Source organism: Chlorella variabilis (assembly GCF_000147415.1).
Source record: "Chlorella variabilis unplaced genomic scaffold CHLNCscaffold_20, whole genome shotgun sequence".
NCBI lineage: Eukaryota > Viridiplantae > Chlorophyta > Trebouxiophyceae > Chlorellales > Chlorellaceae > Chlorella > Chlorella variabilis.
This window is the reverse complement of record NW_005435068.1, coordinates 483,020-495,920: the sequence shown is the minus strand read 5'-3', so window position 1 is coordinate 495,920 and position 12,901 is coordinate 483,020. Positions and strand designations below refer to the sequence as shown.

General features: G+C 62.9%; 2 protein-coding genes across 2 annotated transcripts; one reads left to right on the top strand and one right to left on the bottom strand.

Moving 5' to 3' along the window:
• Positions 1-46: 46 nt before the first annotated feature.
• On the bottom strand, positions 47-4,108 carry CHLNCDRAFT_58748 (expressed protein; the record flags this gene model as incomplete). The annotated part of the gene is made up of 14 exons (XM_005844809.1): positions 47-193; positions 273-636; positions 716-749; positions 1,086-1,287; positions 1,943-2,050; positions 2,121-2,217; positions 2,332-2,389; positions 2,508-2,618; positions 2,725-2,819; positions 2,908-2,985; positions 3,124-3,302; positions 3,396-3,458; positions 3,561-3,864; positions 3,950-4,108. The coding sequence occupies 13 exons, from the start codon at positions 4,106-4,108 to the stop codon at positions 433-435; spliced, it is 1,692 nt and encodes a 563-aa protein (XP_005844871.1). The 3' UTR covers positions 47-193; positions 273-432.
• Positions 4,109-6,211: 2,103 nt separating this feature from the next.
• Positions 6,212-12,826, top strand: CHLNCDRAFT_58747 (hypothetical protein; the record flags this gene model as incomplete). Its single annotated transcript, XM_005844918.1, has 19 exons — positions 6,212-6,792; positions 6,897-7,027; positions 7,139-7,319; positions 7,751-7,889; positions 8,026-8,132; positions 8,218-8,363; positions 8,497-8,611; positions 9,210-9,259; positions 9,393-9,444; positions 9,583-9,791; positions 10,044-10,190; positions 10,302-10,402; positions 10,552-10,744; positions 10,811-10,908; positions 11,052-11,106; positions 11,233-11,313; positions 11,421-11,545; positions 11,667-11,780; positions 12,005-12,826. 19 exons carry the CDS (start codon positions 6,212-6,214, stop codon positions 12,824-12,826), a joined length of 3,447 nt encoding a protein of 1,148 aa, XP_005844980.1.
• Between the last annotated feature and the right edge of the window lie 75 nt (positions 12,827-12,901).

Sequence of the window (12,901 nt, the reverse complement as noted above, 5' to 3'; positions counted from 1 at the left end):
TGCCTTTGCCTGCAACCGACGTTTTGTTGCCGCCAATCAAGAGGCTGCTCTTGCTTGTTATGCTGGGTGATACTGTCAACTGGACTGAGTGTTATCTGCTGCCCAAGAGGGCCCCACACCCTAGCACGCTTGTTGGCGACCCTGCCGTTGCATCAGGCGCCCTTGCGGGGCTTCTCGCCGGCTTCTGGGGCAGCTGCAGAAGGAATAAGAGGATGGGGAGATTCTAGGATGGCCTTCCTTAGCGGCGCTTGCTAGTCCGCATGGCAGCTCACCGTACTGCGACATGTCCTCTTCCTCGCTTGAGGTAGCGCCGGAGCGCTCGCCCTGGAATGGGTAGGCAGCCTCTCGCACAGTACCAGACTCTGGTGCGAATGCAGGGTCATCCTGCATCACTGGGTAGCTGAGCCCTGTGAGAGGGAACTGCTGTTAATGTCAGACCAGGCAGACCAGGCGTAGTAGCTGGTGTTGGTGAACGAGGCAAGTTGCTCCACGGTGACCGGCAACCTTCTCGGGCTCGTGCATCTGCTCCTGGGCAGGCTCCTGGCGTGCGTCATCCATGTAGCTCTCCTGGGCGTTCTTCATGTCGGCAAAGGCAGAGGAGGCCTTGCCGGGGCCCAGGTCCAGGTCGCGCTCCGGCTGCATGTGCAGACTAACGGGGAGGGTGGGCAGTCGAGTTGGGCGGCCGGCGGGCGCGGGGCTATAGCCTGCGACGCACCTTGTCAGATGCCAGGGTGATCATCAGGCCGTGCCTGCAGCGGCGGGGCCTGGAGGTCCAGGCGCGGGGGCGAAAGGTGCCTTGGACGGGCAAGAAGCCTTTCAGCCCCTTCCAGGTGGGATGGGTGGGGCTGGTGGGGCGCATCATTAGGATAGTGTTGCTGTTGAGGTTGGCCAGTCGAATGGGCGACCCCTCTGGCCCGTGGTGGAAAGCACCTTTTGACCTTATGAGGGTGTTGTCCTCCTGTTCGGCCTGTACACAAGCCAACACCAAACTGTGCATTGGAAGGAGGGTGAGAAGCAGGGCAGCTTGCCATACTACTTGTCGAATGCAACACATCGGAATCAACACATGCGCTAGCGCCGCTCACAGCTCGGCGCTGCCCACAGCCTTCGGCTGCAGCTCCAGCAGCATCTTCTTGATCTCTGCCAGCTCGGCCTGCACAGCGTCCACCTTTGCCTCCAGCCCCGCCGCGCTGGCGCTGGCGCCGGCGGCGCTGGCCCCAGACTTGCTGCCACTGGCGCTCTGCGCCCTGTCCCCCTCGTCTCCCTCCTTCGGCTCCTTGTCTGGCTCTGCAGTGGGCAGGTGGCGATAGCTGATGCTCGCAACAACCCAGGGGCATGCAGGGTATGTCAAGGTGGCAGTAGGGGCGGCAAACTCAAGGGCAGCGCACCCAGCAGCTCATCTCGCTCGTCGTCCCCAGACTTGTTCCACAGCTGATCTAGCCTGGAAGGAGGCAAGGAGGCGGTACCTGCAATGAGTGCCCACCTGGCAGAAGCGCTGCCCATGCCAAAAGGAAGGCTATCAGTCACTGGTGAGGCAGCCCCTCCCTACCACCAACAACACAACAAATACAATCTAAACCTGACGGTGTCAAGCTTGTCGGGATCCACCCTCAGCCTGGGGACGAGCGTGGCACACATTGAGAGAGCAGCGTGGACGCAGGGAAGCAGAGCAGATGCAAATGTATGGCCAGCCGGCACAACAGCAGCACCACATGTGCTCACACGTGGAGGAAGCGGGGAAATAGCCCTGGGGACCAGCGCTCCACAAAGGATGGGATCGTGCTCTCCAGCTCATCGATGGCTTGGGCCTTGGATAGCAGCATTCTCAGACCCTCGTTTTCAGTCACCTGCGGTGCAGGGTAGGTCGGCAAAGGACAAAGCTCAAGTGATGTGGGGCGCCGGCACGGTAGGCCAGGAGCAGACCACACCTAAGCAGGAGCACCCCTCAGCCGCGCCTTTTCTAGGGTGTTGGTCATGATGGAGATGAGCAGGTTCATGAGAACTGTCGCAAGTGAAAACACAAACAGGACTCCCAGCAGGCTGGCGGCAACTGCAGGAAGCATTTGGGTTTGGTGTTTGCTTTGCACGCTGCCTGGATCAATCGAATTACAGCAACATACCTGGGTTGCTAGAGTCCTCATAGAGGGGATTCAGGTCTGCGTTGCCCGCCAGCCAAGTGACCATGGTCATCATTGACTTGCCGATACTACTGAAGTTCTGTGTGAAAGGGAAGGGGATGGAGGGGTGGGATTCAGTGGCAACACAACTGCGGCAGCAATAAGACGGGTCGTGTGCAGCCTGCGCATGCGCAGTGTGAAACTGTCGGCTCACATCGTGCTTCTCCTGGTCGCGTCTGTGTAGAATGTGGAAGCTGGTGGCAAAGCCGGCCCTGCAGCCGCAACAGATTGCAGGCGGGCAATTGGGAGAGACGACTGCTGCACGGGAAACCCCAGCCAGGACGAAGAGGGCCTTGCCCACGAGGGCCCAGCTGCATTCCGGCCGCTCACAAGAGCAGGAGTAGGAAAGCCAGGTAGGCCTTAACATCATGCAGGACCTCCTTCAGATCGTCCAGAAAAGAAAACCTGGTGGCCCGAAAGACGCGGGAGAAGTACTGGAGCCTGCACACAGGGATTGCAGCAAAAGACCCGCAGAAATGTGGTTGGTGGGTGGCGGCGTGTTTTACAGCTTGCTTGCAGACATGCTGCCAGTGTCAATTGACCTCACCTGAACAGCAGCAGAATGCACTGCGCCGATGCGAGGATGCTGAGGTAATCCGAGCTGATATCCAGCCTACCGATGTGCATCACCACGATGGCAATCTGCAGGGCGGGGCCAGCACCAATAACAACCTCCCAGTTTCGATGGCACACACAATTTAGTGATAAGGGGTCTCCGATATGCGCCTACCTGGACGGCGTACGTGGCGGTGTCTAGCAGGTTCCATACTGTTGCCCAGCCCCAGCCGTAAGCCACCACGGTGGAGACCTGCAGAGGCAAAAATCAGAAGGTCATTGCTTGCTTTTGCAAAGTTCGCTTGGCAATGCATCCTTGAAATGGTACACCCCTTGCCTCAATGATCATGAATGGTGCCATGCACAGCATTGAAACCGCTTCGCATGCCACGGTGGCAGCGCCACGCGGCGTGGCCAGGATTTCTGACAGGCTCATCTGGGTTTCCTCGTCCTGCGGCCAAAGCGGCGGGGCGTGGTGAGCCTTGTGCAGGCTGCATGTGGGCGCATCCCATTGACGCAGCAGAAGGCCTGCCTGGAAGAGGATCGTGAAGGTAAAGAAGGAGAAGAGCCCTGCATGCGTGACGCGCAACGGCGCAGAATTTTATGGGCGCTGACATCAGGTGAGGGAGGCTCAGACTGCTGACCGCCGCACAAGTCACTCACACAGCAGGAAAAACGCCAGCTCCCAGAGCAGCAGCCTCCTGCAAAAGCGGGCCCACTTCCAGTCTGCAGCAGGCGAGCAGGCTGTCAGACGCTGCTGGGCTAAGGGCCGCCCTCAGCGGCTGAGTCGGCCAGCGCTCATGCATGATGGCATTGGCCGTGCCTCACCAATCACAGCCTGCACTGCCGGCAGCGCAAAAACCGAGTATGACAGGCCGCCAGCCTGCCATCGCTTCAGCAGGGGCTGCAGCAGGCCATGCTTATCGGGGGCTGCGGCATCGACCATCGTCACTACGTACGCCACCACGGGGATAGTGGCCTCCCAGCCTGCAGTCTCAGGCAGCGGGGCGCCCAGCTCCTCGCGCCACGCCGCCTCAAAGTCCAGGTCGGCCCGATCTGCGCCCATCGTCGTAATGCTGTCGTCCCCCAGCTTGCCCAGTACGAGCCGGTCTGGCAACCTGAACTCTGCCACCTGCAGTAAGAGAAGGTTTGAAAATATGAAATAACTCTGCCACATGATGCAGCAGATGTGCACGAAAGCATGTTGATTAAACCACCTGCTGGCAGCCTTGGAACTGGAGGTACTTGATCACATCGCCATCCTTAAAGACCTGCTCCACGGTTGTGCACGTGCCGGCGGGCGGGGCAGCCTCAACCCTGTCCCACAGCTGATCCTCCTGGTGGTGACCCAGGAGCGGCTGGTTGGCGCTGCCCATGACGTTGACGTTGCACACGAGCTGAGGGTTCCGAGGCGAAAAAGAGAGAGCCTAGCGCGACTGGTATGTACCGCCACAATGTACCGCCCTTGATGCGGTGTGGCTGCGAAGTGCGATCGGTCAAGCAGAGGAGCTTTAGACGGCTGTCCTGCTGCCTGCTGTGGACGGCCAAGGCCTTCCCCAACCTCAGGTAATTCACTTGTAATGGACGAGTGATCGGCAGCCTTCCGAGAACTGTCATGACCACGGGGCTTGCCGGGCGGCGTGCTGGAGGGCTGGCATAGGCGCTATTGATGCCGGCTCCACAGTCCGGTTTGGAGGCCTGGGTGAGCTTTGCTGCGTAGCTGTGCATCTTGACAGGACAAGCAAAGGCTCAGCGTTACATCTGCCCGCTGCCGGCTCCTCCAATGCCGCTGCCGTGTGCCGCTGCCCTCCGCCTGCCAGCCCCAGTGCCGCCACAAGAAGACGCAACCAGTTATGTGGCTTGCTGCAGCACCCTGCCAAGCGGCTGCGCCAGCTGGACAGCGTGAGCGCAAGGGGGTTGCTGCTGGGCTTCGGCAGGAAGGACACCACACCAGCTGCCCACTATGTCACCGTGTCGGCGCGCTGCCCACGCAGCGCCGCCGCGGATGCCAGCCCATGCGCCTCTGACGACATCTGGCACCTTGTTTACCGTAGCGAAGCGGTAAGAGAGGCAGCCATGCTTTCTCAGCAGCGTGGTGGCTGCTCCATCATGCTGGCAGCAGCAGGCGCAACCTGGAGTTGGCCGCGCTTTGAGCCGCTTGGGTGGGCTGCGGTGGCCTTTGCCCTGCAGGTGGGAAGCACCCTGAACCCGGAGTGGCAGCCGCTCGCCTGGGACGAGAGGCAATTGTTGCAGCATGATCCCCTGCTGGACAGCGGCGAGGTGCAGGTGCTCCTGGCACTGCATGCGCTGGAGCTGCCACCGCAACCACCGCAACAAGTGGCGGCACGAACGATAGCCCCTGCAGCGGCAGGAGCAACAGGAGACGGGCATGTTGAATGTGCCGCAGCTGCTGCCGGAATGGAGGCAGACGGAGGCCTAGGGCAATCAGTGCTGTATGCTGCTGCCAGGCGGCCAGCCTTCCAGCTGCCGCAGGCATCGAGCAGACTGGCGGCTGCAGCAGGGGAGAAGGCTGCAGGGTCGACAGACGCTGCGGTGGCACTGGATGACAGCCGAGAGTCGCCTGCAGACAGCACAGAGGCCGACCAGCGACTGCAGCAGCACAGCCACAAAACAAATGGGCATCTCAATCCTCCGGACAAAGAGCAGCCTCCAGGCCAGCAGGAGCAGCAAGGCCAGCAGGAACAGCAGGGGCCAGTTGTTGCTGACGTGCCATCTACGCAGCTGCAGGCCGGTGCACAACCCCTTGCTGGGGGCAGACCCCCGGCAGCAACACCACGACATGTAAGGGAGGATGATTCCTCGGCATCACACAGCGGTGCTGCCAGCCGCACGTCGGAAGCCACTGCCATCACTGCAGCGCCAGCAGGAGCAGCAGCAGAGAGCTTGCCAGATGTGGCTGCTGTGGCGCTGGCGTCTACCGGCTGCTGCCCAGGGCGCCTTGTAGCCGCGTTTCAGCTAGTCAGCTTGCACCAGCTGTTCCCTGCTGGTACTGATCTGGCGGCCCTGCGGCAACCACTGCAGCCCAACACACTCGTGCTGCAGTTCGATGATGGCTGGTACCTCTGTCCGCCACCCCTGCAGGAGCAGGTGCACCATTGCTGCCTACCGCCGCTGCTCCTTATCAGGCAGTTCTCACATGGATGCTTCTCCGCTTGGCTCATTTTCTACGTGTTGGTGGCCTGCCATTCTGCTTGTGCAGCGGTCCGCATCCGCATCTTCTCAGGTCAGCCCTCTGAAGAAGGCCAGCATCCAGCCTACCTCGGCTGACCTGGGGGAGGAGCGGGCAGATGGCGCGGCAGCCACAGCCGCCCCCACCGGTGCCACCCGCCGCTTTGCCAACCTGCTAGTGTCCAAGTTGCTGCGCAGCACTGCCAACCTGCAGGTCTGGGGACGTGTCGTTGCTATCAGTTCCTTCCTCAGTGCTACTTGTTTTTCCCAGCCTGTCATCAGCAGGGCGAATGAAGTTCCCTCTGCTGCTGCAGGAGGCTAGCTTGCTTGGCGCCACATGCTCTGAGGTGGCACTTGATGGCAACGTGTCTGATGTTGAGTCAGATGCCGGGTCGGATGCCACTGCCACCACCTTCATGTCCCACCCGACCAGCTTAACCGCCGCTAGCGAGCTGCTGGCAGGAGGAGGAGCGCCAGGGCCGGTTGGCAGCAGGGGCGCCTTGGCAGCAGCAGCCGTTGGCAGCAGCAATGGGACTGTTACCAAGCCACTCACATTGGCCGGTGTGCACCAGTATGTCACGTCACTGGCAGCGCTCCGGGGGCGGCTAAGGGACCTTGCGGGCCGCAGTCAGGCGTTGCAGGAGCAGCTGCACCTGCGTCTAGAGCCTGAGCAGAAGCGGCGGCAGCAGCAGCATGTGCTGGCGGAGATGACAGCTGAGACGGTGCACTGCCGGCAGCGGGCAGCAGATTTGCAGGAGCAGCTGGGCGAGGTGATTGCGGCGGCGGCAGCATCCAAGAAGCTAGGCACGGTGCGAGCCCAGGCGCTGGTAACCACGCTCAAAGTGATGCAGGCTGCCAGCCGCCGGATCGGGTGAGCGACAGCTGCTATGTTGGTCTCCTTTCGGCTTGGCACTATGGCTGCAACTGTGATTGCGCCCTTTTCTGACCTATGTGACTGGGCGGGGCTTACTGCAGGGAGGCAGAGACATCACTGCAGGGGGAGGCGGGGCGCGGCGCGCTTGTTGCGGTGCTGCGGGAGCTGGTGGCACGCCGCTGCCAAATGGTGTGTCACCTAGGCTCTATCTTTGAGCTTGGGCCCACAGCAGGTGCGTTGATGGATGCGCTTGAGCCCTGATGGCTTGAGAGCTTGCTGTGTGGGTGGGTGGCTGTCTTCTGCGGGCTGCGCTTGAGTGCTGCGCTCTTCTCGCTACTTCCAGTGAGTATACCAGAGGCGCCACCCGGCGGCTACTTGGAGGACCGGCTGGAGGAGCAGTGGGCGGGTGCAGCACCAACCAGCAGCAGCAGCAGCTTTGGGGCTGGGCCTGGCGCAGGACGGCCGCCTTGGATCGTGGGCAGCTCATTCGCGAGCGGCATCATCGACAACCCCAGCCAGTACAGGTGGGATTGGTTGGATGGGTGGGTGGCAGGTGGCCCGGAGAAGCCCGGGCGGGTGGCCACCTGGGTGGGTGGCTCGCCACGGGCGAGCCGTGTCCTGGAGGCGGGTGGCGGGTGGCTCGGCTGGTTTGTGTTGGGCCTGGGTGGTGCCAGGGTGGTTTGGGGTGGGGTGGCGCCCCGGGGTGGCTCCGGGTGGCCGCTGGCTGGTGGATGGTGCCGCCCCGCCGCCGCCGCGATGGTGGGTTGGCGCCGCCCGCTCTTCCAGCTGGGCGGCGGCTGGGACGCCGGCTATGACTTCGGGTGCTGGGGGGCACGATTTTGCGCGCGCGGCCGTGGTCGTATGACAGGCGGTCCGCATGGGCAAATGCCTGCTCAGGCCACCCCTGCTGCTGCTGTTGCTTAACCATAGGCCCTCCCTATTGCACAACATGCAGGCAGGAGATGCGGTTGTCCATTGGGGGCCTGGAGCTCCGTCCTTCAGTGTGGCGCCGGGCATTTGAGGAGGGGGCTGGGTACGACAGCGATGCATTGGAGGACCAAGCAGCGGGGGTTGTGCTGGGCTATCTCGCGCAGGTGCAATGGGGCAGGCTGCTGTTCTGCCGGCGTGTAGGGTGTGGTGTGTAGGTTGTGTTATATCATTGGCCCAACTCGTGCATGCAGGTTTGGAGGCCCTGCATAATGCGCCCTGCGTTTGTTTCCCGCGATGCAGATGGTGGACCGCCTGGCCGCCTACCTGGACGTGCCGCTGCGCTACCCGCTAGCCTTCCGCGGCTCGCGGTCGGCAGTTCTAGACAGCTACCCGCCGGCAGGCTCCTGGTGAGGCAGGTGCAGCGGCGCTGGTGCACAAGCCATGCGGATTCGCTGGTACGACGCCCCTGATGCTGTACCTGTCATGGTGCAGGGTGGGCGCGGCGGAGGAGGCCAGCGGTCGGCGGTCGCTGTTTGGGCGCAGCGAGGGACCGCCGCCTGGCGCTTCTGCCACCGCGCAGCACATCAGCGAGTACCCTTTATACTGCGACTCCGACCGCGACCGGCCCAGGTTTGCAGGTGAGCGCTCGCCTGCCTGTCCACCTACTGCCCGGAGGCACGTCTTAGCCCTTTAGCTGGCTGCCGGGTTGACTCTATCACGCCACGCTTTTGGCATCCGCCCGCTCATCGGCGCCCCCCTTGCTGCGTGCAGTCGGCGTCTTCCTGCTCAACAAGGACGTGATCCAGCTGCTGCAAGCGCACGGCATTTCCGCTGCGGGGCCAAACCAGCTTCTGCAGAACCTTTACAAGCTGCTTCTGGCAGCTCAGTCCGCCCTTCCGCAGCTTCCTCCGCCGGGCGCCGGCGCTCGGGCGGCCCTGCGAGGCGGCTAGATGAACTGTGACCGCTGCGCACAGCGCCTGAAGTTGATGATTCGCCCTTCATGTTCACAGCTTCAGCGATGCCCTGCGTCTGCCGCAGCCTGGGCTTCACCGTGCACGGTCGTGGGCCATCTCCGTGGCCATCTCGCAGCACCGCAGCACGCTCACATAATTTTGGCTCTCTCCCTCTGTCTCCCCTCGAACCTTCCCTTCTGGTCTGTAACAGAGCACAGCCAGCCCAGCAGGAGGAGCAACAGGGCGCTATATGGCCCCGTCGGGCCAGTTGCCTTTCAGCAATACCCGTTTGGTGCTGCAAGAGGAGCTAGACGACGATAGCTATTTCACCGGCTCCTGCGTCGTGCGGCTGTTCCACTCCCCAACCTCACACCCTGCCGTGAGACAGAACCTTCAGGGCCTGGTGTCCAGGTGCGCCGGCAGGCCGCTCCACACCTCACCGCTGTGCAAACACGCGGGTGTCTGCAGCTCGACCCGCTGGGGCCCGAGAGACTTCCAGCCCGCCTGATTGCTGCTTCTCCGCTGCTGCAGGCGCGTGAGCCTTGGAGCGCTTGCAGTCCAGGCACTAGTCAACAAGCGAGGTGCGCTCGGGGAGCGTGTGGCGCGGCGCCGGCGGCATAGCGCCACCTGGCCGCACTTGGAAGCTGTGCTGGTCTGGCGCGCGCAGACTTGCGCTGGCGGGCACTGCTTACATGCATGCCCAGTTCCCTGCAGGCCCAGATGGCGTGGTGGGAGTCATCCCGGGGGAGCAGAAGCACAGCGCCAGGTGCGTCAGGCGTGGCGGCATGGGAGCGCTGGGGTGTTGGGCTCGCACTGGACTGCCAGTTTCCAAACCTGCACTCCTGTCCAGCGTTTGGTGTGGCCCTCACCTTTGGCCCCCGGCACCTCTGCAAACCGTTTGCAGGCTGCTGAGCCTGTGCCAGCAGTGCCATGAAAATGACGAGGTGCTGGCGTGCAGCCTGCCCAGCGCCGACATGGTGCTGGTCCCCCGCCTGCCCACCACCGCGGCTCAGGATGGCCTCTATTTCCTGGCCTATGCCACCAACCTGCGTGCTGTGGAGCTGTGCGAGCGGCTGCGTCAGCAGAAGCAGGTTGCTTTGGTGCTGGACCTAGGTGCGGTTTTGGCCGCACGGCGCTCCGCAAGTTGGCTGCCACTGCTGTCCCTGCTGCTCCCTGCGCCGCGCTATTGCTGCCATGGCCGGGTGCTGCTGGAGCAGACTGCAGCCAGCTCGGCGTGCGTTGTTCTACTTTTTTAGCCACCAAGCGTGCATGTGCTCAACTGCTTTCGTGTCTCGGTCACAGCTGCGACATGCGCTTTCGTGTCTTGACTGCCTCCCCTTGACTGCTTCCCCCTGCCCGCTTCAGACAACACGCTGGTGGACGCCGTCAGCTGCAGCATTGCGCCAAATGACTGGTCGCTGCTGGACTGGCGCTACGTGCTTGTACACAACAGCTATGGTCGCCAGATCCAGGCGCAGTATGCTCCGCTGCCGGGGCATGATGCCTTCTCGGGTGGGTGGTGCTCCAGTGTGGCGTCTTTTGAGTGCTGGGCTGGAGCAGACATGGGGTTGCGTTTCATGGCCTCTTTGGCTCTTATGCTTGCTTGCCGCTGTGCTGCCGCAGATGAGGTGTGGGTGATGCACTGGAAGGTTGGCCGCATCCACTGCACCTTCAAGGTCCGCATCCGCCGTGGCTGGGCAGACCTACGGGAGTTTCTGGCGCAGGTGAGCTACAAGCTGCCAGCCAGTGCATGCTGCGCTGTGCACGCAGTCAGCGAGCCAGTCTATCTTCGATGCAGGCGGGGTTGGGGAGCTGAGGAGTTGGCCAGCGTCCCCAACTCGAGCGCTGGCCGCCCCTCCTCCTTTTTCTGCAGAATGCGGACCGTTTTGCGGTGTTTGTGTGCAGCAAGGGCAAGCGCGAGTACATCCAGCTGCTGTGGCTGATGCTGGACCCGCTGGGCCAGCTCATCCCAGAGTCAGGCAGGTTGCAGCGTCGAGTGCAGCTGCAGCTCGCTGCATATTTGCTAAACTTGCGTCCCGGGCCGGCAGGGCAGGGCCCTCCAGGTGGTGAGCGATCCCTCTTTACTACTTGCCTGGCTCACACTCTTCTGTGCTGGCTGCGTGCGGTTGCAGATTGGGATTCGCGGCTGACCTCCACCTTCCCCGATACACTTACCCAAGCAGCCAACAAGACGGCGCTGACTGCGCTGGGCTGCTACGACATTACAAAGGTAGACGTGTGAACGGGATGGCGCGGCGTGGCTCGCCAAGTCGTAGGCAGCTCTGATGCTGGTGGGCGGGAGCTGCACCATCCTGCCAGCTGGCATGATGACCTGCTGCCCTTACGACTGCTCTGTCTGCTACCCTGTTGCAGCCGCACGTGCCCACCCAGCTGGCCGCACCCATGATGTGCCTGGACGACTCGACAGGTGGGCGAGGAGTGCTGCCGTGCACTGCCGTTTCGGCCGCTCGTCCTTTCATGCTCCTCGGTGCGGGCCTCTACGCTGGCCCATGCATTCATCCCGCCATGTCCCCGCCCCTGCGTCACTGTGCAGAGGCGTATGAGCCGGAATATGCGCACAGCGTGATGTATGTGGAAGAGTACCGCCCTTCTGACCTGCTGCTGGCCGACAACGGTGCGTTCGTGCTGAAGTACTGTCACCGCTCTATGCCTCCACTTATGGCTGGCTCCCATGTTACTGCTGCTGCCCTGACGACGACATGCCGCTGCTGCTTGCTGCAGGCAACGTGCTGCGCCAGGCGTTCGGGCGGCTGGAGGCCTTTTGGACTACCACCTGTGCCAGCGAGGGCACCTTTGCATGGCAGGCTGCGCAGAGCTTTGCCATGGCGCTCATGAAGACGATGCAGGTGTGTGGCTTGTGGTGGGTGCGAGGGCTGCTGGGTTCGGCAGCGTGACTAAGCTTTCCTGGATGCTGCCGTCGCGTTTTGTCATTGCCTACCGCGCTCTGCCCCACCTGCCTGCCTGCAGCGGAATCCCATGGGCAGCCCCGATGACCTGTCGTACCTGCAAGTGCGGTGCGCCAAGCAGGGCGAGGTGCTCTGGCACCAGTTCACTGTGCAGGAGGTGTTTGGCGAGGACGGGGTGAGTTGGATTGCGTGCTGTAGGGGCCTGTCTCAATGAACAATAATGGGCTTCCTAAAGTAACAATGGGTGCCGGTAGGCCTGCACAACGATTAAGAAGCATGCACACGGCGCTGGCAAAGGCCATCTTCACGTGGTGCCAGGAGCTGTTGTACTGCGGGCTGCATATGCACTGTCCATGGCTGAATTATTTCCTGTCCCCTATTGTCCCCGCCACCCTTCAGGTGTTCATTGCCGACGACCCTGAGCGGGATGTGCCCCGCCGCGGCTACGTCACGCCCGAAGCCCTACTCTGCGGCACCTGCCAGCTGCCCGAGTGCAAGCCTGGGTGCCCTAGCAGTGCGATTGTGGCCGACACGGCATCAGCAGATGCCGAGGCACCCGCCCCGCGCCCAGCAGCAGTGACAGCTGGCCCCTTGGCGATGGCTGTGGCGGCTGACGAAGCGGCGCTGAGCGAGGGGCGCAGCAGCGAAGACAGCGTCCTTCTGGGCCTGCCCTCGCCCAAGGACTCGGTGCTGCCTCTCGCGGTGCCGGAAGGGGCAACGCTGCAGCCCATGCCTGCAGGGTCGGCAGCCAGCGGCGCCACCGATATGCTTAGCGGCGGCAACAGCCCTGCTGCAGAGCCGCGCGCCAAGCTGGCGCGGCTGGGCAGCTGGAGCGCCCAGGAGGCACACCATGGCGGGGCAGGGCAGAATGAGTCGGTGACGCAGCAGCAGCGCCCGACTGAGCAGCAGTCTGCAGCGGGCCCGGCAGTAGCCGACGCAGTGCCACGACCGCCAGGTCCCACTGAGTCGGCGCTGGCAGCGGTGCTGCGTGGCATCAGCAAGGGACTGGCGGCTGAGAACGGCGACGAGGCTCTCAGCAGCATGCCTGCCAGGCAGCCGCCGCTGCCCCGGCCAAGGGCCACCTCACCACCCTGGGTTCCATCACCAGCCGCCAGCCGCCAGCCAGCAGCACAGCCTGGTAGTCTTGGCGGCGGCAACTCGTCGCTGGCAGCAGCCCTTGCCTCCATCAGCAAAGGCTTGCTTGAGGATGGTCTGCTGTGAAGCAGCGTCCGGATGCTCCTGCCCCAGCAGGCGGCGCGAAGGACAGCAAACGCCAACGACATGCACAAGCACCGA